This window comes from Pan paniscus, chromosome 18 (assembly GCF_029289425.2).
Source record: "Pan paniscus chromosome 18, NHGRI_mPanPan1-v2.0_pri, whole genome shotgun sequence".
In the NCBI taxonomy this organism is placed as follows: domain Eukaryota; kingdom Metazoa; phylum Chordata; class Mammalia; order Primates; family Hominidae; genus Pan; species Pan paniscus.
The window spans coordinates 91,350,353-91,375,953 of record NC_073267.2 but is presented as its reverse complement, the minus strand read 5'-3'; the positions used below and the strand labels follow the sequence as shown (position 1 = coordinate 91,375,953).

The 25,601-nt window shown below is 51.6% G+C and overlaps 1 protein-coding gene across 2 annotated transcripts in view; it reads right to left on the bottom strand.

Annotated features, from left to right (window-relative positions):
- Positions 1 to 25,601, bottom strand: part of CMIP (c-Maf inducing protein) — a 268,332-nt gene that overhangs the window by 86,993 nt on the left and 155,738 nt on the right. For both annotated transcript variants that reach the window (XR_004666951.3, XM_034940794.4), the window contains exons 2-3: positions 17,929 to 18,054; positions 4,849 to 4,899 (exon numbers count right to left, since the gene is read on the bottom strand). Coding sequence is in view for 1 of the 2 variants with exons in the window: in XM_034940794.4 (XP_034796685.1) it covers positions 4,849 to 4,899; positions 17,929 to 18,054 (177 nt within the window). In the remaining variant the exon portion in view is untranslated. The remainder of the gene's footprint in view (positions 1 to 4,848; positions 4,900 to 17,928; positions 18,055 to 25,601) is intronic.

Sequence of the window (25,601 nt, the reverse complement as noted above, 5' to 3'; positions counted from 1 at the left end):
GGTGCATCCTGGCTTCTCGTGGCTCCTCTAGGAGCCTGGTGTGTGTCTCCTCACAGCCCAGTAGCCTGGACCTGTCACCTGGGCCTGTTCACATGGACAGACTTGTCCCTCACAGCTGTGCATACCTGGGTCTCTCAGCTTGAAACCCTGGACACAGAAACAGGCCAATCTTTTCAATGCTTTGTAAACACACACGGTCCCCTCACAGCCTGAACACGCTCTTGGCCTTGCCCCACAGACTGGGCCTTCATGGCCTCGTGCGCACACAGGCCTGTGCCCTCACAGCCTCGTGTGCAGACAGGCCTGTCACCACAGGGCTTGGCCTCTGAGGGCCAGGGCAGGAGCCAGGAGGTACATCTGAGTCAGAAATGAAGCCTCATTAACCCAGAATAACTGTTTAATGCTTCCACACCCCTGGGAATTAGCCTCAAGGGCTGAACCACCCAAACCAAACAGGGCTGGCCTCCCCAGGGGCCCTCAGGACTGCAGCTTCTGCTCTAGCGAATGCTGGGAGGTGGAGCAGCCATGGGCTGGGAGATCCTGGCCCTCCTCCTGCAGGCTCCAGGCCTCCTCAGATCTCCCAGACCAACATGGCAGAGGCCAGGCCGGGAGGGCTGGGAGGAAGAGCAGAGCTGCTCAGAGAAAGAGGCAAGGATGTTCAGGGTCTAATCCCGCTTGCCTTCTTGGTGGCCTTGGAACCTTGCGCGAATGACTTATCCTCTCTACACTCAGGTTTCCCCATCTGCAAATGTTGATAAGAACAGAACCTATTCAGTGAGAGGAAGTGATTCACAAAATGCAGTGTCCATTGCCGAGCAAACTCCTCCAACATGGGAGCTACGACCGTGTGTGAACAGCTCAAAGTTCTGAGCTGAGGCCACAAAAACAACACTGTTACCCAGACGGAAAAGCGTGACCAAGATGACCTGGATATTTGCCTTCTTCCGCAAAACAATTTGAGGTCGATTCCATAGCAGCGGTTGTCAATCGACCCTGTTATCATGACTGTCCCCATAAGGAACCCTAGTGTCTCCCTCATCTGTCCTCCCTTTGGAAGAAATACTCAAGAATAAGATTTCATTGAATACGATCGAGCTTTGGAGGGCCACAGACTATTGTAATCATTAAGATTTGTTTAAGTGTCAAGGAACCAATTTTGGTCCCATCAGGGGTGATGCTGCCCCTGTTGGGAATGGCCTAGAGATGCAAGTCCAACTTGATCAAAACTAAGCAATGGGGACACAGTATTTAGGAGGTGGCATTTTTTTTTTTTTTTTTTTGAGACGGAGTCTCGCACTTTCACCCAGGCTGGAAGTGGCATTCTTTACATACAGGAGAATGTATTCTGACTGTGTGTGCACCGCAGCCACAGGAGACAAATGTATATTGGTGTAGGAGAGAAAATGACAAAAACAAGAGAGCATTAGGAGATATACCTAATGTTAAATGACAACTTAATGGGTGCAGCACACCAACATGGCACATATATACATATGTAACAAACCTGCACGTTGTGCACATGTACCCTAAAACTTAAAGTATAATAATAAAAAAAAAGAAAGTTAAAAAATTCAAGCTGAGGTGGTGGAATTTCTAAAGGTCCTCAATTTTGATGTTCCACTGATTTTTTTTTTTTTTTTTTTTCAGTTAAAGACAGAGAAAAGAGAAAAGAAACAAGTAAGGAAAAGAAAAAGAAAAACCTCAAATAGGTGGTTGTAAATAAAGAGGGGGGAGAGAGTGGCTCTATCAGCAGAAGCAGAGGGGTTATGTCCTGGGAGGGCTGTGGAGTCCCAATCTCAGAGAAAAGCACGGTGTGATCAAGGAGGAGGTAGGACAGCCCCACAGATCTGGATTGAAATCTGCTGGGCAACTGTAGGCAAGTCACTTGATCTCTCTGAGCCTTGGTTCTATTACTTGCTTAACGACAATGAACCAGAAATGACCTAGCCAGCCCTGGCATCTCATAGGTATTCAGTAACTGCATCTGTATTAGGTGAACACTTTCTGGAATCTGCCCACAGAACCAGGATCCAAATTCAGGTTTCCCAGCTCATTTGGCTAGCTGGCGGTACCTCCAAAACACCTTACGTTTCTTTGCCATTTTAAAAGGAAGGAGAGCATGCCCTCTCAAATATCACCAAAACTGGGTACAAAGAGCCACAGGAATTGAGATCAAGTTGCCAACACTGAAATATCACTGCCACCTGGTGGCAGCATACCTAAATTATTGGGGGGCAATTGTCCAAGGAGAAACACTGTGTCTTAAGCATGCTGTAGACACAGCCAAAGCTTACACCCTGAGAGCAAAGACTACCACTGATCACCTGGCAAGTGGGCCAGCACACACCCAGGCATCTGCCAGTTCCTTGACATCCTGATTTAGGTTTTCTGAAAATTTTTTAAACTGGTTGATTAAATTTAGCAACCATAAATAAACCGGATGCCACCATAATTGAATGCAAACATCCAGGTCTTCATGAGAGCTGCTAGAAACACGGTGATCCCAGTTCTGGACTTGCTCAATCAACTGTCTGAATCCCACATGCAAACCTTAACATTTTTGGGGTGGGGCATGGGGGTCTCACTCTATCACTCAGGTTGGAGTGCAGTGGACCGATCTTGGCTCACTACAACCTCCATCTCCTGGGCTCAAGTGATCTTCCCACCTCAGCCTCCCAAGTAGCTGGGACCACATGGGCGCACCACTACGCCCGGCTAATTTTTTGTATTTTTGGTACAGATGGCATTTTGCCATGTTGCCCAGGCTGGTCTTGAACTCCTGAGTTAGACTACCCGCCTGCTTTGGCCTCCCAAAGTGTTGGGATTACAGGCATGAGCCACCACACCTGGCCAATCCTTGACATTTGAATGTTTCAAGGCCGAGCTTTTAAATCATCTTTCTAGCCAAAGCCTCCTGAAGTCCATTTCTATGCCCATCATGTTGGTTGCCCCTTGCAGCTGTGCAATACTCACAGATTTCACAAATGCTGCCTTCCAGGTGCACGTGTAAGTCACTGTTGAAAATGTGGACCAGGGAAAGGCAGAAAACAGAGCCTTGTGGGATACCGCAACTGACAGCCTTCATTGATACTCATCTTGGCCTCCTTTTAAATAAGGCATTTTTCCCCCAACCTGTCAGGTAGGCAGTGTGTCTCCAAGTACATTCTGCCATGTCCTGAGCTAAGAGAAAATGCAAGGCTGTCACTTTCTGAGGCCCCACAAGTAAAACACCATGGGGAAGGGAAGAGGTGGTACCCCCGTGACCACCACCGCTCAGTCCTCCCTCTCAACTGCTTTGGCATCTGACCCCCAGACGGTCCCCAGTAGGTGTTGACGAATGTCCCGCCTGTCTTCAGACACACTCGTACCCGCGCACAAAGAGAGACCCAGGCATCAGAGATGTTCTCCCAGTGGATACAGAGCTCTCAGTAGCACCTGCTGATCACACGAGCAGGTGTGCACCACCTTACCTGCTTGGCTGACATCTATGCCTTCCCACTCTACTACATTCAAAAATTTCCAGTACATACAGGTACTGGAAAGGTCGAGCTGAGCCCTGCCTCAGCCTCTTCCTAACGATGGGAGCTTGGACTCCAGTCTGAGCCTCATCTTTCCCATATGGAAAATGGCAACAACGATAATCATCAACCTTATGCGGTTGTGGTGAGGGTGAAATGGACATGATGAGACTAGCAGAGCTCCTGGCACACAGTAGGAGCTCAAAACACGCTAGTCCTGGCACACAGTAGAAGCTCAGTAAACACTAGTTCTCCTCCCCTTTGCAACCCCAACGTGGAGACTCAGCTCAGCTTCTGAGACTTGGCCCCACAGCACAAAGCAAGAGGACCAGTAGCTGACAGAGGAAAGGAGGGGAGTGGCCCTCTCTGGGACCAGGAAAGTAATTCTCTGGGGTTGCCTTTCTGCCCCCAACCCTGGCTGTTGGGGGAGCCCCTCTGGAGCCATGAGAGGAATCCTGAGTGTTCCCTGGGTCCTCCCAACACGTGACATGGCACCCAGCTCTGCATGGGGCCAGCCGTTCATCCCCTGTGGCTCCCCAGGTTACTGTAAGGATGACAGCTTATGAAACACTGGTCATTCCAGCCATACCCGCTGTGGGGCCAGGGGCCTGTCAAAGCTTGTTCTAAACCAGAAGATCAGAAGACAAGGAGAGACAGGGAGGCAGGGCAGGAATGAGAAGCTGACTGTACGTGCTTCACGCCCTGGTCCTGACGTCAAGGTTTCCATTGCCTGAGCCATGGGGCACAACTCAGGCTCCTCGGGTGGCTGGGGGACCCCTCTTAGAAGATCTGCTCCTGGGTCTCCAAGAAGATGAAGTTCCCTTTATGTGCCAGAAAGCTCTGAACCATCCTATGTAGAGCCAGAATCAGAAAATTAGGCCACAGAATCCGACAACTGAAAATCAGTGAAGACTACAGAAATAGGGCTCAGGATTTTGAATCTCTGTTAAGTTTACACTTGGCACAGCCTTTGGAAGTTACTTTCAACTAAGCATCTTGAGCCCCTGAAGTCCAGCCTCCCCGGCTGGACTCCCCTCAGGGTCGCCCTCACTCTGAGAGCAAGCAGTTCTATGATCCTTTTGAAGCAGGAAAACAGCTATAGGATTTGAGAACACCAGGGCGAGAATGCTATTTCAGCACTGCAGGGGATAGGAATTGAACAGCAGAGGACGAAGGGCCAGGGGCTCTTAGATAGGGGAACAAAGTTCCTCAGCTGAGCCATCTGGAAGGCATGAGTTCTCCACTTTCATGCCTCTGGGTGACAGATTGGCTTTAAGCCATCGCACCACTGCCTGAGTCGCTTTAAACAAGCAACCGAGTCAGTACTTACCTTCCACTGCAGAGAATGGAACCACTGGTCTCGCAGGTAGCTGTTGGCAGCCTGTAACGACAAGAACAGGACAGCAAGGTCCGGTCATCAGCTTGTGGCATCTCAGGGCATTTCAAGGCCAGCATGTGAGCCCCCAAGCCTGCTCTGTAGACAGCGTCTGCCCTGTGACCCTAACAAGCCTGCTGAAAGATATGCTAAGCTGAGCCTGTTGTGTGCAAAACCAAAACAGAAGGGCTGGTCAGGGAGGATTTCCTAAAAACAAGACATCACTAGCACCGTGTGCTTCCTTTGCTGTATATGAGTGACTTCAGACACTGCTGACTTGAGAGCTTTAACTGCACACACAGCTGGACTTAGGGGCATGGGAGGGGCTGGGATGAACTGGTTGGAGGCCTGGGAGTGAGGATGGTGGGGGCTGGCTGGGGGCCTGTGTATGAGGACTGTTCTAGGAACTTGGCTTTTGTTATCCATGTAGTCTCTCCTTGGTCCTCACAGCAGCCCTATGAGGTGGCACCTATCATTATGCCCGTTTCACAGAGGGAAAAATCGAGACCCTGAGATCTCACAATGAAGTGCATTCAAACCCAGGGTAGCCTGGCTTCCAAGTCTGTGCATTTAACCATGACCTTCTCCTGCCAATGGCAGAAGATCATGGTAAACGGCACCCAGCAGACCTAGGCTAAACATCACAGCGGGTGAAACAAAACCTTCTCTGATCCACCCCACACTAGCTGTGAGTCTTTGGACATCTCAGCCTCAATTTTCCCATCTGTAAAATGGGGACAATAACCCTGATTTTCCAGGGATGTTTTAAAGACCAGAAATTATTCTTGTAGAGCATCTAGAACCAGGCTTGGCACATGGCAGGTGGTCAAAAATGCAGCCATCGTTATTATTATTGTTATCATTACCATTGCCATCATCCAGTCCTTTCCAATAAAATGCAGCCCAAGGCAGCCCTCCCATCCCTCATGAGTATCACTGCGGCTCTCACTTCCTTTCTCGGTCTGCTAACAGAACAGTAATGCTATGGTGTTTCACGGGCGCCAGACACAGCTCTGAGTCCTGTGTGTGGACTGGCTCATTCAGTCCTTACAAGACAGCCCTGTGAAGTCGGTACTGTCATCTCATGGTACAAATGAGGAAACTGAGACTTTGGAAGTTAAAAACTTTCCTGAGTCTTCACAGACATGTGGTGCGGGGCCAGGAATTGAACCCAGGTAATCTGACCCCTGCCGTAAACCACAACACCGGGCCATTCTGAGTTCCCCATTGGCTACCCCTCCACCCCAGGCTGGGCCGAAATGCAGCGTGCGTTCCCCACCAGAACCCACAACCCTCTCTCCAAAGCGACCCTGCCTCTGACGGTTCAGGGGGTCTGACGAAGGCTGGAGTCTCTCTCCAAGCACGAACATCCACCTTCTGCCTCGAGGCACACAAACGCGCACACACACACTCAAGCATGTAACCCCTTTGTTTCACCCTTGTTCGAGGAGATCCGGATCACGCTACAGGTGACCACCTCCCGCTCCCCATGTCATCTACGAAACATCAGCTGCTCTCCCAGGTCAGGGTCTGGAGCAATCTCTGGCCTTGCATAAATGATCCATTCCAGTAGCAAGTGTGGTGAGGACTCAGGCTCTCGTGGGTGAGCTCAGGGACTCAGAGTTTTGAACCCTGGACTGCACGAATCCACACCAGCCACCCTGATGCTGGTGGAGCTTGAGTCTACCCAAGTGCAAAGCAGGCAGGAGGCAAGCTCTCCGTGTGACACAGGAACTCCGACAAGGGCTGAGCCTCTTACAGGTGCAGGTTCAAGTCTCGGCTCTGTCGTGTCTAGTGGTGTGACTGCAGCAAGTTGCTTGACGACCCAAGCCTGTGCCCCCTGCCCAGAGTTGCGGAGGCCAAAGAGGAGAAACAGCCCCCTGGAGAGACTGTTGCTGAGCTCCCTCCCATCAGCACTGCCCAAGCTCTACTGGTCTTGTGACAATTCCTATTCATTAGGATGACAAAATACACCCTGCTCGGGGAGAGCTGTGCGAAGATCCCAAACAATGAGCTAATCCATGAAAAGTGCTTCCTCAGCGCGGTGCCTGGCACGTGCAAACACTCCACAAACAGGGGCCAGCAGCGTCAGCAGCCACGGCCAGGTCTGTGCTGACAAATGCTTAACATCAGGCTCTCTGGAACAACAAGCCCTGATCCCGGCGTGTGCGGATTTCTGTGTTGTGAACAATCCCATTTTGGCTGATTCCACACCTTCAAGGGGATGCCCCTGGGCCAGAGCTGGGGAGAGACAGGCACGATCAGCTCTGGTGGGCAGATGCAAGCTGGGATGAGCTGGCTCCAGGGCATGCCTGGTCCACATCCATTCCTGTGCTTCCTCACACACCAAGGGGGCCAGAGAGAGAAGGAGGTGGTAAGGAAAATAAAGCCCCCTAAACATGTTCCATCCTAAATCCCTTGTGATTAAGTTATCCCGCGTGGCAACGGGACTCTGGATGTGACCAAGTTCAAGGTCTTCAGATGGGGATGATCTAGGTAGCCCAATGAAATCACAAGGGTACTCACAAGAGGGAGGCAGGAGGGCAGAGTCAGACTAAAGCAGAGGTCAGAGTGATGTGGCCATGAGCCAAGGAATGCGGACAGCCTTTAGAAGCTGGAAACGAATTCTCCCCGAGAGCCTCCAGAAGGAACACAGTCCTGACACCTTGGTTTTAGCCCCATGGGACCTGTGTTGGACTTCGGACCTCCAGAACCATAAGAGACTAAATCTGTGTTCTTTTAACCACAAAGTTAGGGGCAATCAGTCACAGCAGCAATAGGAAATAAAAGCAGGAGGTACAACCAGGTTGGTATAACGCGGATGTGAGTTGTTCCACTGGCTCTGAGGGTCCACAGTGGACCCAGGCAGTGCCTGTAAGCTGCCACCGGCTGGACGGAACAGCCAAGCAAAGACAAAAAGAAGGTGGAGGAGGACACCCATATCCCTCCCTCTTCTGTGTCCACTGGCCCCGCCAAAGTGCCCTGCATATATGTCTGACCCTAAGAGGGAAGGGGCCACGCATGCTCTACCTACCACTGTATCCTGTGGCCTGGAGCACCAGGAGACCAACAGGTGTTTTCTGAATGAATGAACAAAGGAATGAATGGACTAGGAGTTCCTTGAGGGCAGGGTCTTATTTCTGATTCCACAGCTAGGTGAGCAGTGCCTGGCTGGGCCAGGGCTGGTTACGCTGGAATGAATGAACACAGAAACAAAGGAAGAAACAGGAAAGTGACCCAGGTGTCACAGGTGGTAGAGAATGACCAGAGGAGACTCCCTTCCCCAGCCTCTGTGGCGAAACCCAACACAGACCGTCCTCCACGATGGCTAGCCCAGCCCTTCCCATCTGGGGTCTCCCTGGCTCATGAGTCTTAGGGGGCCTTCCAGCCCTCCTCAGCAGTGTGTGAGCCAGTCCTCTGGCTTGGCCAGGCAGAGGTTCTTGCCCAGGACTCTGGATCTTGGGCAAGTGCTATGGAGATGGGGCAGGGAGAATTCACCTGGGAGGAGCTGGGTCCTGCCCTGCATCTTCCTGCACTGGTGGTGATGGGACTACCACCTGCATGCCCCGACCCCAGCTCCAGGCCATTCTCCAGGCTGCCACCGTTCTTCTAGTACATTCCTTTCCTGCTTGGGATGGCCAGATCCCATTTCGGCTGCCGGCACATGAGAGCCCTGAGGGACCTGCAGGGCCTAGTGGCTCTTGGCCCCTTCTTCCTTTTCAAAGTGGACATTCTGATGTGTTTGCCCCGTAGGCATTTTTACAGAAGGAACCAGCATTTCCACAACTGTGGCTTCTCCTGGTCACACCATTGGTGCTCCTGGCGTCTCCTCTGCCCTGAGCTCACATCCAGATGGTTCTGGCCCTGCCAGACTGGGTCCGGCCCACTGCTGAGTTGTTGGCAGGGATGGCTGACAGATCTCTCCTCCTGGGCCCCAGCTGCCTGGCCTGGCCACGCCCCCTGTGACTTCCTGCTGAGCTGCATGAGCCTCCAGTCTTGGCTGGGTCCTCGTAGCCTGCCTCTCACAGCAGCACTTGATGTCTAAAGGTCTGGGACGGATTTCTTCAGAGCCACTGACCACAGACACTGCTACACATCAGTCTCTTCTCAGCCCCATCCTTCCAGGCAGAGCCATCTGGGTTTCCAAGCCTTTCCTCCCATAGGAGGGTGTGACCCCCTTCCCCAGCCACACTTGGCTTTCTGGCCACTTCTGTTCCACTCTGGGATCCTCTCAACTCTTGGAGGTCGGTGTGGCATTCCAGGAAGAAGGCAGGTTTCGGTTCATCAGCAGTTTGCAGATCCCAGCTAAACAGGTATGACACAGGCTGGCGAACTAAGTGCAATGACGCATGTCACTACCAACCACAGACCACGGGTGCTTACTCGGTACCAGGCACCACGAGAAATGCTCACAAACACCTCCTCTCCTCCTCAACGCACCCATCTTACAGATGAGGAAGCTGAGGCTCGAAGCAGGCAGTGGGGTGCCTCTGCACACTCCGGCGCCTGCCCCTGCCCTCCCCACACCTCGGCCAGGACCCCATCCCTCCTCCGCTCTCCTGAAGCTTCTGGCGGCCACTTCTTCAAGCCCTCGGCCCACACCCTGAGGCTGGCTGGGTATTTATGTCCCACCCACAGGATTGGGAGAGGACGCAGGATCCACGTAGGATTAACTGCGACTGCTCCAGTGAGCCTGGTGTTAAAAAAAAAAAAAAAATACAGCTGAATGAATTAATGACATGTAAGGCAAGGCACAGAGATGCCGGGCTGAGGACAGTCTCGATGCGGAACTCTCCTGCGCCTCCTTCCAGGGAGGCAGAGACAGCCAAGATCTCCCACCCACTGCGCCCGGCTCCTTCTGCCCCAGTGCGACGAGAAGGAAAGCTGGCCGCGGTCCCCTCCCCACCCCCGTTTGGCTGGCTGCACTTTGGAAGAAGGCAGAGGCTTCAGCCATGTTTGTCCACAGTAACAATGAGCATCTTTCCATCAGAAGCCAAAGGGAGTTTAAAGATCACCTGATCCAGGGGGGTTTATGGACCCCTTTGAGAACCTAAAACAAGCTATGGACTCACACCCATGTAATGTCAACATTTATGCACACACACAAAGACACATACACCACACGCACACCATCACACACACACCAGTTACACATGCACACACACGACACACACAGACACATACACCACACACACAGACACACACCACACACATACACACACCATACAGTTACACATACACACACCACATAAAGACACATACACCACACACACAGACACACACACACTATACACACACGCACCATACAGTTACACATGCACACATACCACACACACAAAAACACATACACCTGCACACAGACACACACACCACACACAGACACACCACACACACACCACACACACACACCACACACACAACTACACATACACCACACACACACACCATACACACACACCATACAGTTACACATGTATACACACCATACACCACACACACACCATACAGTTACACATGCACACACACCACAGCCACATACCACGTAGACACATACACCACACACACCACACAAAGACACATACACCACACACACAGACACATAGACACCATACACACATACACACCAGTTACACATGCACACACACCACACATACACGTACCACATACACCACGCACACATGCACACACATCACACAGACATACATACACACACACCACAGACACATACCATACACACCTCATACACACAAAGACATACCACACAGACACACACCTCACACAGACACACAGATACACATGCACATACACCATATACACACAGAGACATCACATATAGACACATACACCACACACACACCAGTCACATATCACACAAACACACCATACACATGCACACACCACACACAGAGATACACACTATGCACACCACATAGACACAGGACACACACACATGCACATACCACACACACATATGCACACACAGAGATACATGTGCATACACACCGTATACACAGAGAGATACATACCACATATAAACACACATATCAGGCACACACATGCACACATACCACATACACCACAGACACATACACACTCACAGAGACACACATGTGTACGCACACACATGCAGACATACCATACACACAGACACACACATAAACCATACAGACATACATACACACACACCACAGTCCCACACGCAGGACTGTGCAGGCAGTGTTGGAATCTACCATGGACCACCGCTTAAGGACCCAGATCTAACCCAACCTTTCCTCCGCTGCCACATTTCCACTGGGGAAACCAACGCATATACCACACACACCCAGACTTGCTGGGGTCGTCATTTGTGTCATTTCCAGGTCTCTTCCCTCCGGGCTCCTGGCAAGCACACAGGCCAATGCAACGAGCTGATGTCATGCTGAAGTGACCCGTGGCCCGCGCGTGGGAGCCTGAGAACCACCCGTGCACCGCTTGGCACACTCCCTTCCCCCACTGGCCCACGGTGGACACACAGCACAAGTGAGGAACAACGCCGTGCCGCTTCCAGCCACCTAGAATGCGTGGCCGCTGGCGACTGTGGCAGCACCTGGCCTGCCCTGCTCTCAGACTGGCTTCCATGCAGCGTGTACTCCCACCAGGAACATTCTGCTGTCATCCCCTTCTCTCCGCTGCCCGCTGGACTCCTACTTACCCTTCAGGTCCCTCCTGAAATGCCACTTCTCCAGAATGACTGTCTTGATGGTGCCTTCCCCTCCCCATCCCCAACCAAACCAGGCCAGAATGCCTCGCCTAACGCATCACACTGTCCTGGAATCGCCTGTCTAGTTGTCCTTCTTCTGCAGGCTATGGGCTCTGGGAGGTCAGGAACCACGTCTGACTTAGGCACCACTGTGTCCATGAAACCCGGAGAAATGTTTGTTAAGTGAAAGATTGGTTCAAGTGTTGAATGAATGAATGAATTGGATGGATGGAGACATGGATGGATGGAAAAACAGATAAGACGGATGGACAGTCTGATGGATAAATGGATGGGTGGGCGGATAGATGGATGGATGAATGGGGCATTCATATACCCATTCTGCTCAGCGAAGAAAGTCCACACACAACAGACCTTCAAAAGAACTCTTCAGCTCTGATTCCCTCTCTTCCCCAAACTGTATTTGACTAAGACTCTAAAAATGATCGTGGCAGTGTTTTCTTGAACACCTACTATGTACCAGGCACAGTGCTAAGTATTTTACATGTAATATCTATGAGCCTCACAATATGCAAGGAGACAAGTATTAGAGTGCGTTTCACAGATAAATTTAATGAGCCCCAGAGAGGTTCTTCCTGCTGTTTAGGGTTCCACAGCTAGAATGTGGTAAAACCTAGGGTTCCAGGGCTGGTTAGAGCCTAGGGTTCCATGGCTAGTTAGAGTCTAAGGACCCAGAGCTAGTGCCCAGGAAAGTTGGGCAGGAACTCAGGTCTGTCTGACCCCACAGTCTTCCCTCCCTGCAATCCATCCCCGGAACATGAAGCAATGCATCTGAGCTCCTCTGGATTCCCAGGACTTGGGTTGGGACATCCGTGAGCATTATTTCTCCATGGTAGCTGCCCTACTGATGAAGCAGGAGGAGGAAGGATGTGGCACGCAGGAGACCTCACCTTGAAACTAAGGGAAGGGCCAGAACTTGCCTCTAGGAGAGCAGGTGGAGGCTGATGGAGCCACAAAGGTTGGGACAAGGCCGGGCTGTAAACTGCTCGTTCCTTTGGCTCGTCTACTTTTGAAGAAGGGCATACGCTGCTAGGCAATGTCTTGAGTCCCAGCACAGGCATCTCTAAGGGGCTTCTAAGCAAAGGGAAAGCTGACCAGGCTGCGTTCCAGCTGGGGGAAGGGTCACGCTTCTGTGCAGAGTCCCCATACTGTCCTGCTGGTGGCTGAGCCAAGAGAACTCAGCCCAATGGGAACATAAGGCATGGCTGGAACCCCGAGGGTCACTCTGAGGAGAATCCATTCAGACCTGGGAAAGGTCCCCCAGCCCAACCCTGAGGGTCACTCAGAGGAGAATCCATTCAGACATGGGAGAGGTCCCCAGCCAGACCCCAAGTCCCCTGGAAGCCTGCGGGCAGCTGGTTCCGACTTCTGGTGTTAAATCTTTGGAATGCTGAAAGGGCCTGGTTCCAGGCAAATGCTGCCCAATTTCCTCTCCCAAACTTGCCAAGTTCTTTCTCATTGTTGCATTGTCTTGAGAGGTGAGAAAAACAGCCCAGGGTGCGCTGTGAGCGACCTTTTCCAAGCTCCCCTTCCCCGGCCCAGTTTCTTAGGGAAAAGGAGCTTCCTTTCTTACTGGAAGCTAGAGAGTGAGACCTTTCTGGTGCTTTCCAGACCGGAAAAGTCCTGCTTGCTACCTTCCAGTAAGAAAGGAACCCACCCTGTCCCTGCCCTGCTGCCAATGTTTGGGGTAAACAGTTGCCCCACCTCCTGCAGGACTTTCCAGAACATTGGTGAGAAGAGCCGAGTCCCGAAACCCGTCCCCGAAAGAAGCAGACACTCTTGGGAGGAGGGTCTCCCTGCTCTTACCTTGCCTGAAGCCTTGTTTGTGGAGCAGCGGCTCTGTCTAATTTTTGCTGATGGGCAGCCATTCAATTTTTAGGCAGAATCCCCCAGAAGATGATCTGCGCCGCACTGCTCTTTAATGCCTGCTACCCCATCCCAGGGGCCAGTGACAGCACCTTCAGGACATTTTCATGACACTGTCTATGTACTTACATGCTTGGCCTCCCCACAATGAAATGCTAGCAGAAAGGGCATCAATGGAGGAAACGGGATAAATAGGTCCTTTCTGCAACCAGGGATTCTAATAACATGGCAGTGAGGGAGCTCACGCTGAAAACACAAAGCATCCAAAACACACCAACTGGACCCACGCTGGAAGGCTGGGCGCCCCTGTCTGCCAACTCAACCTGCTGGTAGATTGCTCTGTCTCTGAGCTGGGGATGAGGGGCATGGGCCTGAATGTCCTCTCTGCCTTCCTTGAAGGATCAGGTCAGCTCCCCGAGGTCTGCAAGAGGCATTGATTCAAATTCTAACAAAGTAAGAGTTTTACAAAGAGCTCCTTAGAAGACAGAGAGAGCGGAGGAGGAGGAAGAGAAGAGGGGAGAGACACACAGAGAGGATTGGGGGACAGGCTCAGAGGTGGTGAGAGGCCTGGAGGAAGGACCTGCAAGAGAAGCCCAGAGTGAGCCACAGCAAGGACTAAAGAGAGAGAAAGAGAGGCAGGAGGGGACAGAAGGGGAAGGAGGGGAGAGAGATGGAGAAAAGGCATGAGAGAGAGGAAAACAGACACACATGGATGCAAAGAACCTGAAAGAGACAGAGATGGAGAGAGATCAGGCAGGCTGGGGTAGGGAAGAGGCACTAGCCCTCTTTGGGCCCCGCCATTCCCCTTGTCTGTAGAGAGAATGGCTGTGCTGTAATGCAGCAGGGTGCAGACTGCATTACAGCACAGCCAGACTGCAAGATCGAAGAGCCCCCTGTGATCTGACGTGATTTGCCCCAGGAGGGGCTCAGGTGCCTGCAGTATGAGGTCAAAATGAAAAGGCCTCGAGGTCAGCACTGCTCCACAGAACTTCGTGTGTCAATGGAAATGTTCTTTATCTGCGCTGTCCAACACAGCAGCCTTTGGCCATGTGTGGCCCCTGGCCACTGGAGGTGTAGCTAACGGGACTGAGGAACTGTGTTATTAATTTGATTGAGTAAATTAAATCCATATGTGGGCTGCCATGCGTGGCTGTGCCGGGCAGCACCATTTAAGGCACTTTCACTCATCTGCTGACTAGGAGCACTCAGGTAATGCGTTCAGATGGGCACCTGGCTGTTTCTTGGTCCCCTCTCCCACCCTGGAGCAGGGAAGATCCGTCCCCAGGGCCAAAGGGGTTGTTCTCTGTGACACCACGGCTCTGGGATCTAATACAGTATGTTGTATGTGAATCAAGACAAAGTACAGCCTCTCAAAGCAGAGGGTCCTGCCACCCGTCACAAAAGGCACGTGAATACAACCAGGACTGAAGAAAGCCCTGAGCACCACACTGGGGGCCAAGTGCACCCCGCCCCAGCCTCCCTAGAACCACACAGACTCGCTAGCCCTGTTTATAGAATGAGCCAGCTACACACCACCCATGCATCACGGTGGGCAGAGTGTGGGGGTGAGGATGAGAGGGAAGCAAGGGAGAAGCCGATCCAGGTCTACCTCCCCTGACGGAAATGGCAGCCAGGGAGAGAACCACAGCTGCCAGGGGCAGGGGCTGCACCCACCTGGGTTCCCCTTGGGGGAAGGGTTGGGAGGCCGTGTCTGCTGCTCCCTCACTAGCTCGGAGTCCGGCTCTGGATCTGAGGAGTTGCAAGCCGCCTTCTCCTCCTCCTTTTCCTCTGCTTCCTCCTCTCCTGCTCCTGCCTCTGACTGCGCTGTCCACGGGATCAGGGGGCAGTGAGCAAGTGGGATGCTGGAGCAGCTAGAGGCTCCCCGCCCGCTCGGCTCCTCAGCACCACGGCGGGAGCTCTGTCCTGAAGCCCTGCCGGACGCGGCGGCCAGGCGAGTCATCACAGCTGGGCCCGCGGCCACAGCCGGGTTAAAGGGACATTCCAGGCACTGCTTCTCTGCTTTTCAGCCTCACTGCCCCTCCATCCCTGTGGCGAGTGATGCTCTGGCCTCCTTTGGAGGCCTCCTGCCTCTCTGTCATGCACTTATCTAGGCCCCTCTGCCCTGCCACCACACTGATTCCTCTAGTGTCCCTCTACCCCTTCAGAGCTTTCAGTGGCTGCCTATTGCCTTTGGAGGAGGGTCCGAGGCTTCTTCACTTGGCTGGCAAGGCCTGGGTGATCTGGCCATCGCCCAACAGATCTAGACATATCCACAGCCCCAAACTCCATCTCTCCATCTCCTCCAGCAGCAGCAACTACCCAGGTCCCCCATATTCATGCTTTGCACACATATCCCCTATGCCCGGGGAGTGTGCCCCCACCCCACCATTCTGGCACACTTCTACTCATCCCTCTACACCCAGTTCAAATGCCCCCTGTCTGGGGAGCCTGCTTTGGCTCCCCAGTCCAAATAAGTTCCTCCTTCTCTGGGCTCCCAGTCCTCTGGGGTTGCCTCTAACTTAGCCATTATTTCAGTAATCATTTGTTTATGGCCCTGTCTTCCCAGGGGCTGAGGGGCTCTTCACGCATGGGGCCTCCCCGAGCACAGGGGAGAGGCTGCCTCAAAGCTCTGTGACGACAGCAAAGTCATTGGGGTAGGACAATCTCTGGCATCCCTACCTCTCTGTTGGCCACTGAATCCTGTGATTGCCCGCCCCATCTCCCCGCCGAGGGGGGCTGGCACTGACCACCCCCTTCATGGACTCTGTGCTGCAGCCATCGGATGGGCAAGAAGGAGCGAGTGAAGAGGCAGAGGAGCTGGCAGAAGTGTCTGGCAGGAGAGTGACACTGACCTCTATCATAAAGATGAGAGAAGAGAAAGAAAGAAGAGGAAGGCTTTGCTGGCTGTGGTGGGGAGGGGGGGAGGGACAGAGTGGGGGTGTGGGGACAGGGTTAAAAGAAAAGCGTAGAGGGCAGAGTGTGAGAGATTCACTAAGAAGAAAGCAGACTGGGGCAGGCGTGGTTTCCAGAGTCCTCTGAGAGATGACAGTAAGAAACAGGACATTTCTAACAATGCTAAGTTGTTACGCTCCGCTACTGAGCTCAGCATTCCTTGGAGCCCAAACTGGGTGACTCTTAGCCCAATGCTGTTACACAATCCAGTGGCTGCTAGATCTAAAATAGGGTTTTAGAGAGCATCTCTTTAGGCTAAGAGAAGGTTTCCCTGGAGAAACAAGTTAGGAATAAAATGATCCCAAAAGAAAAAGCAAGGCAGGTCTTCTTCCCACTGATAAGAGGGTAAATTTTCTCTAGATGAGGGGTTTCAGACTTGGGGTTCCTTCTGAAAATTGGCTGGCTCCCCTGACATGATGTAACATGTCTTATGTATGTGTGACCGTGGTCGTGGTTTTTGTCAGTCACTTCTCCATTCTTGGTGGACCCACCTCACTGCCTCTGTGTGGTCCTGGTGGGGCTACCAATCCGAGACCTGGGCCTTGCCTGAGGTCAAGGGTGGGCGGGTAATCCGGGGGAGTGAATTCCTGGGGGCTGAATGGGAACACGGCAGAGCCAATCAGGATCTTCCATGAGATTTTGTAAAAGGTACTGGAAAGAAAAAGGATGCTCACTCTTAAGGATTACAGCCTCTAAGGATGTGGCTTTGGGCTGCAGGTAGGTCATCTTTCCTACCACATGGTGAGATTCTGCCAATGAAGCCAGCACACAGAAGCACAGCCAGGAGATGGAGAGAGAGATGCCCAATATTAATGATGTCATCTGACCCCTGGATCCAGCAATGCCTGAAGTCCCCTCTAAGGCTTCCCAGTTACTTTAATAGTTAATTTAATAGTTAACAGCATTAGACTCTCTTTTTGTCTCACTAGTTGGAATAATGTTTGTGCCATTTCCAACCAAACGTCCTGACCAGTACATACAGAATGCACTTTTTTCCCCAAAAAGATAGCTTATACTTCTATCAGCCTCAAAAGACTTAGATCAACAAGATATCAGAAACTCCCTCACTCAAAGTAATGCAAAAAGTCAGTATCTATTGCTCATCTGCTTTTCACGGCCTTCTTGGGCCTAACAACTCACCTGTGTGCCTCAGTTTCCTCATCTGTAAAATGGGGATCATAAAACTTATTTATCAGGTTTATTAAGGGAAACTAAATGAGCAACCTGAAAAGTTCCTAGACTGCAGCAGGTGTGCAGGAGACGCTCAGGCCATGCACAGTCCTTTTCCTTTTCTCCAGTCAGACCCGGTTTACAGCTTTCTTATACTTGGGGAATAAAATCACCCAAAGTTAAACAACCTTTCCTCTTGATAGCTGCTGGCTCCCTCCAAGGGAAACGAGGGGCACAAGTGCATGAAGATGAGGGAGAAGAAACTGCTTGTTCATGTTTATTTCTCCTACCTGCAGTAAGACAGTTCCCCCAGGAATCGTGAGCTGTAAACAGTACTTCGGGGCATTCTCCCAGGACAGCAGCTGAACGTCTTCGATCGCGCTGTAGGAGACTGAGTTTTCCATGTACCCAGTTGGCTGCAGCAAAAAAAGAAAAAGAAGAGATATGCATTGGTTACAGTAGCAGGCATGACGTCCACATCTCAGACGGTTTTGGAAACATCGCCCCTCTGGCGACAGGCAAATGGAGCTGGTGCAGGAGCTCGGCACCTCTGGTGACCAAAGCAAGCCTCCCTGTTTCTGGCTGGCCATATCCAGCTGCAAGGGGGTTCACTGTAAAACTCCACCCACACGTTTGGAGGTGCAGAGTTAGGAACAGAGTGGGAGCAGCTGGAGGGCAAGGACTGAGGGACTGCTGCTCTTGGTATCCGCGGGGCCAGCGCAGGGAGTGGCTGGAAGCCCGCCATCCCTCACCAGCAATAAGCCACCACCTTCTCCTGCCCAGAAAGCACCGATTTCTCTTCTCCCTCTCCCCACGGATATGCATCCTCCACTCGGCCTCCAGAGCCACGTTCCAAGATGGCAAACTCCATAGCCCCACCCTCCTCCTCAACATTCTTCAATGGCTCCCAATGGCCCGGCCACAAAATCCACACTCCCATCCACAATCGACAGACCCAGCGGGGTCTGCTCTCCCTGTGCGCCCAGTCCCACCTCTCGGCGGCATCTCTCCCTTTCCACACTCCTCACACTGCCCTGATGACAGTGCCTCAAACTCAGCCGGCTCCTTGTCCCAGAAAGAGCACAGCCCCACCCCTGGCATCTGCGCTTCTACTCTCCAGGTCTCATCTCAACTGCACTTTTCGGGGGAACTCCCACCCTCTAGACCCATGACCCAACCTGCTTGCACCCTTCCCTGTGCCCTCCTTTTCCGGTGCTCACCACACCCTATTTATTTGTGGCTTTATTCTGTGTCATTATCTGTTGGATGTCTGCCTCCTGGCCAGGCTGCTAGCTCCATGAAGTCAGGGCCTAGGTCTGTCTTGGTTCCCACTCTTTCCCCAGTGCCTGGCTCATGGCAAGGGCTCAATAGCATGTGTTGAAAAGAATGAGAAAGGCTATTATTATCGGTCATTGTTGGGAGGAGGGGCGGGGCAAGAGAAATCCACAGCCACCCACCACTCTCTGAGTGAGTCTTGCTGTCCCGAGAAGGCACCAGGTGACCGAGGGATACAATGGCCACCAGGAGCCAAAGCAGGTGTCCTTGTCACTTTGGCTCCAGGAAGCCAGGCTTCAGGAGAATCAGGTGAGTGCAGCACAGCTGAGAAGAATAACAGCGAACACCTCCCTGGCTCTCGCATGCACCCTGGGCACATGGCAATCATTTAATCCTCACACAGGTCTTATGGAACAGGTATCAAGGTCATCCCATCATATAGACAAGGAAGCTGAGGCTCAGGAGGTCACGTGATTTGCCCAAGGTCATCTAGCTAGGAGTGGCATGGCCAGGACTGAACTCGGCCATCTGACTCCGAGGCCTGACCTCTATCCTGTGTTCCAAGAAAGAGGCAAAGGCAATTCAAAGTCTAAGGCCCAACAGGTTAATTCTACCATAAAGATGGAGGACCTCTGTTAGGTTTGTTAATTTCAGTATCTGTCTGCCAAATGAGAGTTATGGTGATGGGGGTGGAGGTAGAGAGGGTTGATGGCTGAAGCTGCCTCAATTTCCCTGATGTGATCAATTGCTAGGCTCAAAAAGTACAAAGGATTGATCAATTCATTTTTCATTCATTCCTTCATTCATCTGACAGACATTTACTGAGCTTCCGTTATGTTGCAGGCACCGTGCTAGGTGCTGGAGATTCAGCAGTGAATAAGACAGGAGCTTAGTGGGCAAACAGACAACAAACAAAATATCTAAATAAATAAACTATTGGAGAGTGGCAAGGGCCGCACAAAGAATCACAATGGGGTGTGATGACAGGTGGCCGAGAGCAGGAGTAAAGAGTGTCACAGACCCCACGGCCAGTGCAAAGGCTCAGAGGTGGGAACAGCTGGCAGTGTTCAAGGAGGAGCAGAAGGTGAAACGGAGAGAGGGCTGGGTAAGCGATGCATTGGAGAGAAGGGTGGATCACTCCTGGAGAGGCTGGTAGGTCCACCTAGGGGCTCAGGGATTCCTCCCAGGGGTTTGCAGGAGCTTTAGCCAAGGTTCACAGGGATTGCTGCATAGAAAACAGACTTGAAAGGAGACAGTGGTGGCAGGGGGACAGCCTGCAGGCTGCTGCACAGGTCCAGGTGAGCGACAAGGCTGCTTGGACCCCATAATCTAGGGGAGGAGGCAGCTGCGTTCATCCTGTCCTTTCCACCACTGCATCGCTCACCCCTCAGAGGACTCCCTGGCCACCAATCCCGGCGGCTGCCATGTGTCACCCAAGAAGGTTCTCTTTATGCCAGCGTGCCTCAAAGTCACACTCGTGGGCCTGCCCTTCACTGTTCTGGCCTGTTCCAGCATCCCGTGCACTGTTCTGTTCTCCCTATTCTGCAGTAAATGACTCAGCCCTAACAGTATGTCTTGTCCTGAGCACTGCCGGAGAAGCCAGGGCTTGGTGGTTGGTTCTGTACTTCTTTTCCTCACCCATATTCAAATATTTATTGTGTTGGTCACTGATTGTCTGTGTCCCCTGCTACTGTTTATATACTGTGGGAACAGGAGGGTTCACCTGCTGTTTCATATGCCTAAATGGCGTCTGACATTTAGGAGGTGATTACTAATTTCCTGACAAATTAATGACTATCTTACGAAAATAAAGGCAATGTTCATCCGTGTTTTAACTGTAAGCACCACCCACGACACACTGGACAGAGGCTTTCTGAGTCTACCTTTCACATGCCCTGCCTTAGCTGTCTTAACGTGGCTTTGATCTGAAGTTGCAACCAAGGCTTTTTAGGGAAAGGTTGGGTATAAATAAATACATACTGTTTTTTTGTTTTGTTTTGTTTGAGATGGAGTCTTGCTCTGTCGCCCAGGCTGGACTGCAGTGGCGCGATCTCGGCTCACTGCTTCTGCCTCCTGTGTTCAAGCAATTCTCTGCCTCAGCCTCCCGAGAAGCTGAGATTACAGGCGCCTGCCACCATGCCCAGCTAATTTTTTTTGTATTTTTAGTAGAGATGGGGTTTCACCATCTTGGCCAGGCTGGTCTTGAACTCCTGACCTTGTGATCCACCTGCTTCGGTTTCCCAAAGTGCTGGGATTACAGGCATAAGCCACTGTGGCCGGTCCTTTTTTTTTTTTTTTTTTTTTTGAGGCGGAGTTTTGCTCTTGTCACCCAGGCTGGAGTACAATGGTGCATTCTCAGCTCACTGCAACCTCCGCCACTCGGATTCAAGCGATTCTCCTGCCTCAGCCTCCTGAGTAGCTGGGATTACAGGCATGCGCCACCACGCCCAGCTAATTTTTCAGTATTTTTAGTAGAGATGGGGTTTCACCATGTTGGCCAGGCTGGTCTCGAACTCCTGACCTCAGGTGATCCTCCTGCCTCGGCCTCCCAAAGTGCTGGGATTACAGGCGTAAGCCACCACACCCAACCCATACTGTTTTTAAAAAGCAGACAAGCTGCATGCCTGCTGTCTGAAGCAGCATTTGGCCAAAAGCAGACTTTTTAGGACCAAGGAGACCTGTGTCTGGGCCGCTTACTGTGTGTCCTTAGGCAAGTTACTCCCCCTCTCTGAGCTCATTTCCTCTACTGGTTAAGATGAGAATTTATTTAATAGGTAGAATTCCTGGGAGCATTACCGGAGATCCAGTTTATCAAGGACTCAGCACAGTACCTGGAACAAACTAAAGAACGCAATCAAACGAACTATTTTGAGAAAGACCAATCTTTGCCTCTGGGGTCTTCCTCCCCAAACCCATAACCCAAGTCTAACCATCAGAAAAATATCAGACAAACCATAACTGAGGGACTTTCCTCAAAACTCCTGACCAGTGCTCATTAAACATGAGGAAAGCCTGAGCAACTATCCCAGCCAAGGGAAGTTTTGGGAGACGTGACTACAGGTACTGTGGGGATCCTGGATGGGATCCCGGGACAGAAAAAGGACATCACGGAAAATCTAAAGAAATCTAATAAAATGTGGACTTTGGCAATCATGTATCAATATTGGTTCACAAGTTGTGACAAACGCAGCCCACAGACTAAGATGCTAGCAGCTGGGGAAGCAGACTGCGGATGTGTGAGAACTCTGGAGTATCCTCGTCGCTTTCCTACACATCTCAAACTGTCCTAAAAGAAAATGTTTATTTAAAAACAAAAACAAGGCCGGGCGCGGTGGCTCATGCCTGTAATCCCAGCACTTTGGGAGGCCAAGGTGGGCGGATCACGACATCAGCAGATCGAGACCATCCTGGCTAACATGGTGAAACCCTGTCTCTACTAAAAATACTAAAAAAACGAGCCAGGCGTGGTGGCAGGCGCCTGTAGTCCCAGCTACTCGGGAGGCTGAGGAAGGAGAATGGCGTGAACCCGGGAGGTGAAGCTTGCAGTGAGCCGAGATCGCGCCACTGCACTCTAGCCTGGGCGACAGAGCAAGACTCCCTCTCAAAAACAAAACAAAACCAAACAAAAAAAGCTGCTGCTGCTGTAGTGCTATCACTGGGCAGGAACACGGGAGGCTTGCAGGGGACACGGGCTGGATTGGGATGGAAAGCCTCTGAATGCTGCTGTTTCTTGGGCTCAGATATGAGCTAACACTGCCCAGGCACCTCTGCCGTTCTGGGTACTTTCCTATTGCTGGGATGATTTTACAGATAACTGATAATTCCCTGGTAAGCTGAACATGACGACCGGAGCTCCAGGGGAGGAGATTCCTGTCTGGGGTAGGAGGCTGAATTGGATAAGAGAGAACATTAAAATTCTCCTCCATTGAGGGATGGTAGGGAATCCTGCTCTAAGATGTACAGCTAAGAGAACAATAAGCAGATGAAAAATTTTTTTCCTAAACGTTAAGAGCAGTGTAAGGCATACTGTATGATTCCATTTATATGACATCCTGAAATAAACAAAACTACAGGGGCTGAAATCACACCCATGGTTGCCAGCCGCTGGGGCGGGCGAGGGGCAGGGGGACTCTTGGGGGCGATGGGAATATTCTCTGTATTGACTGTGGGGGTGATGTCACTTGGCTGTATACGTTTGTCAGAACTCACAGATCTGCACGCTAAAAGCGTGACTCTTACTGTATGTAAATTACAACGCAAACCTGACTGAAAAAGGCAATGCGTGAAGACAAGGTAATTTGGAAGATGACGAATAAAATCTTTCCCATAAAAATCCAATCAAGACCACTCATTAGCATTCTGGTGTGTGACTTTCCTGATTATTTTAATATATAATTTTTTATAAAGCTGAAATCATACAGTACAAAGAATTTTGTAACGCCTTTTTTTTTTCCACATTATCGCACATAGATGTCCCCGCTCTGAATGGCAAGCTCCAGAACTCTCACTGTAGCAGCTATAAAATATTCCGCCACCATCGATTTCATCCCTGCTCTCACCCCCTCCCTCGGGGACAGTGCCACTGTTTCATTTTATGCTGCCATGCACAACTCCGCAGTGAACATCCTTGTGAAACATGTTTTTCTACCCTATATTTAGGATTATTTCCTTAGGCCAGATTCCCAGAAATGGAATTACTAGGACAAAGGGCAAGAGCATGTTTTACGTTGTTGCCAAATTGCTCTCATTAAATGGATATTAAAGGGAACCGGAGAGCCCTGGCCAAGGCTGAGGGGCTTTTGTCCTGGGCCACCAGCTTGACAGGGCCATGTGAGAAGCAAGGAGCGAACCCAGGTAGGTTTGGTGGGACCGCTGGCTAACTGAGTGCCCGCAAGGTGACGGCGCCCAGAGGGTATTGGAGATGCGGCAGCCCACAAGCTGGGGTTCTGGCCCCTGGGGACGCTGCCTTCCATGGGAGCTGGAGAACGGGTCGGTGAACTCTGCCTTTGTCTTTTTGCTCTCGGGGACAGATATGGAGCTAGTTTTGGGGGATCCTGCATTCGCCAGACCAGGAAGAGATACTTCACCTCTGCCTGTTTCCAGGTGAGCCCCCTGTCCAGTGGCACACAATGCTGGATCTGGGCTGGAAAAAGTAGGGCCTAGAAGGACCTCATGAGGGTCCCATGTGAACCCCCAGAGATCTTCAGAACTGGCATTCCAAACCAGATACGGCCTCAGACCTGCTTCCAGAGTGGGTGGGGAATGGGGTGAGCTGACCCCCCCAGAAAGAGCCCCCATTGGGCCCCCGATGCTGGCAGAAGGCACCTAGCCTTCGCCTTCCCTTGCCTTTGTGGGGAGCCAGCTCCCTCCTGCCCAAACCTGCCTGCTGGTTTCCATGGGGATTCCTCTCAAAGCGAATATGAATCATGACGTCCAGGCTGACTCAAAACATGTGCCAGGGAAGGGAGGAGCTCCCGGACCCCAAAAGAAGCCAGTCTGGAAAATCCTCCCATGAGCTTATTCCTGAGGCCACAGAAACCTTGCCCAGTCGGGGATGGGGTTGAAAACAGCAGCTGTTTGTCAAGGGCATGTGTGGCCCTGACAGCTGGGTGGATGTGCTGGGCTGGAGTCAAGTCCCCTCTCTCCCTACGTGGAAGCGGCTTGAATTATCACACAGGGGACACCCATGCTGCACAGTCGGGTTCCACGTGGCACCACCCCACTGTAAGGAAGGATTTGCTGGGCCTGCACACACACCCTGGGGTCCCAAAGGAGAAACGAGAAGTTGGATGGCAGCCCTGCTTAGACAGTCAACAGCAACAACACCAACAACACTAATGATGAGGCTGCCATCACAATGTCATACGCAGTGGTGCTCAAAGTGGCTTGCGCTGGGAGAATGGGCTTCAGTCCCCACCTCCCCTGGCTGCATTTCTAAAATTCAAAGTAAAATTCACAGAACGTAAAACTAACCATTAATCACTTAAGATGTACATTCACGGGCATTGAGTCCATTCCTGATGCTGTGTCACGATCATCTCTATCGAGTTCTGAGATGTTTTTACTCCCAAAGGAAGGCCCATACCATTAAGTCGTCACTCCCTGCTACCCCGTCCCCAGGCGCCAGGCAGCCACTAGCCTGGTATCTATCAATGGGACTTGCCTGTTCTGGACATGTCACATAAATGACATCACATACTTTGTGGCTGTTTGTGCCTGGCTCCTTTCACTTACTGTTTTTGAGGTTTATCTGTGCTATGGCATGAGTCGGAACCGCATTCCTTTCATGGCTGACTGACATTCCATTGTACGGGCAGGCCACATGTTTATACATTCATCTGCTGATGGACACATGGGTTGTCTCTATCTTTTGACTATAGTGAAGAGCCAGCTTTATATATCTTTTTTTTTTTTTTTTTCAGATGGAGTCTCACTCTGTCGCCTAGGCTGGAGTGCAGTGGTGCGATCTTGGCTCACTGCAACCTCCGCCTCCTGTCAAGTGATTCTCCTGCCTCAGCCTCCTGAGTAGCTGGGATTACAGTCACCCACCACCACTCCTGGCTAATTTTTGTAATTTTAGTAGAGACAGGGTTTCACCATGTTGGTCAGGATGCTCTTGAACTCCTGACCTTGTGATCCACCCACCTCTGCCTCCCAAAGTGCTGGGATTACAGGCGTGAGCCACCAC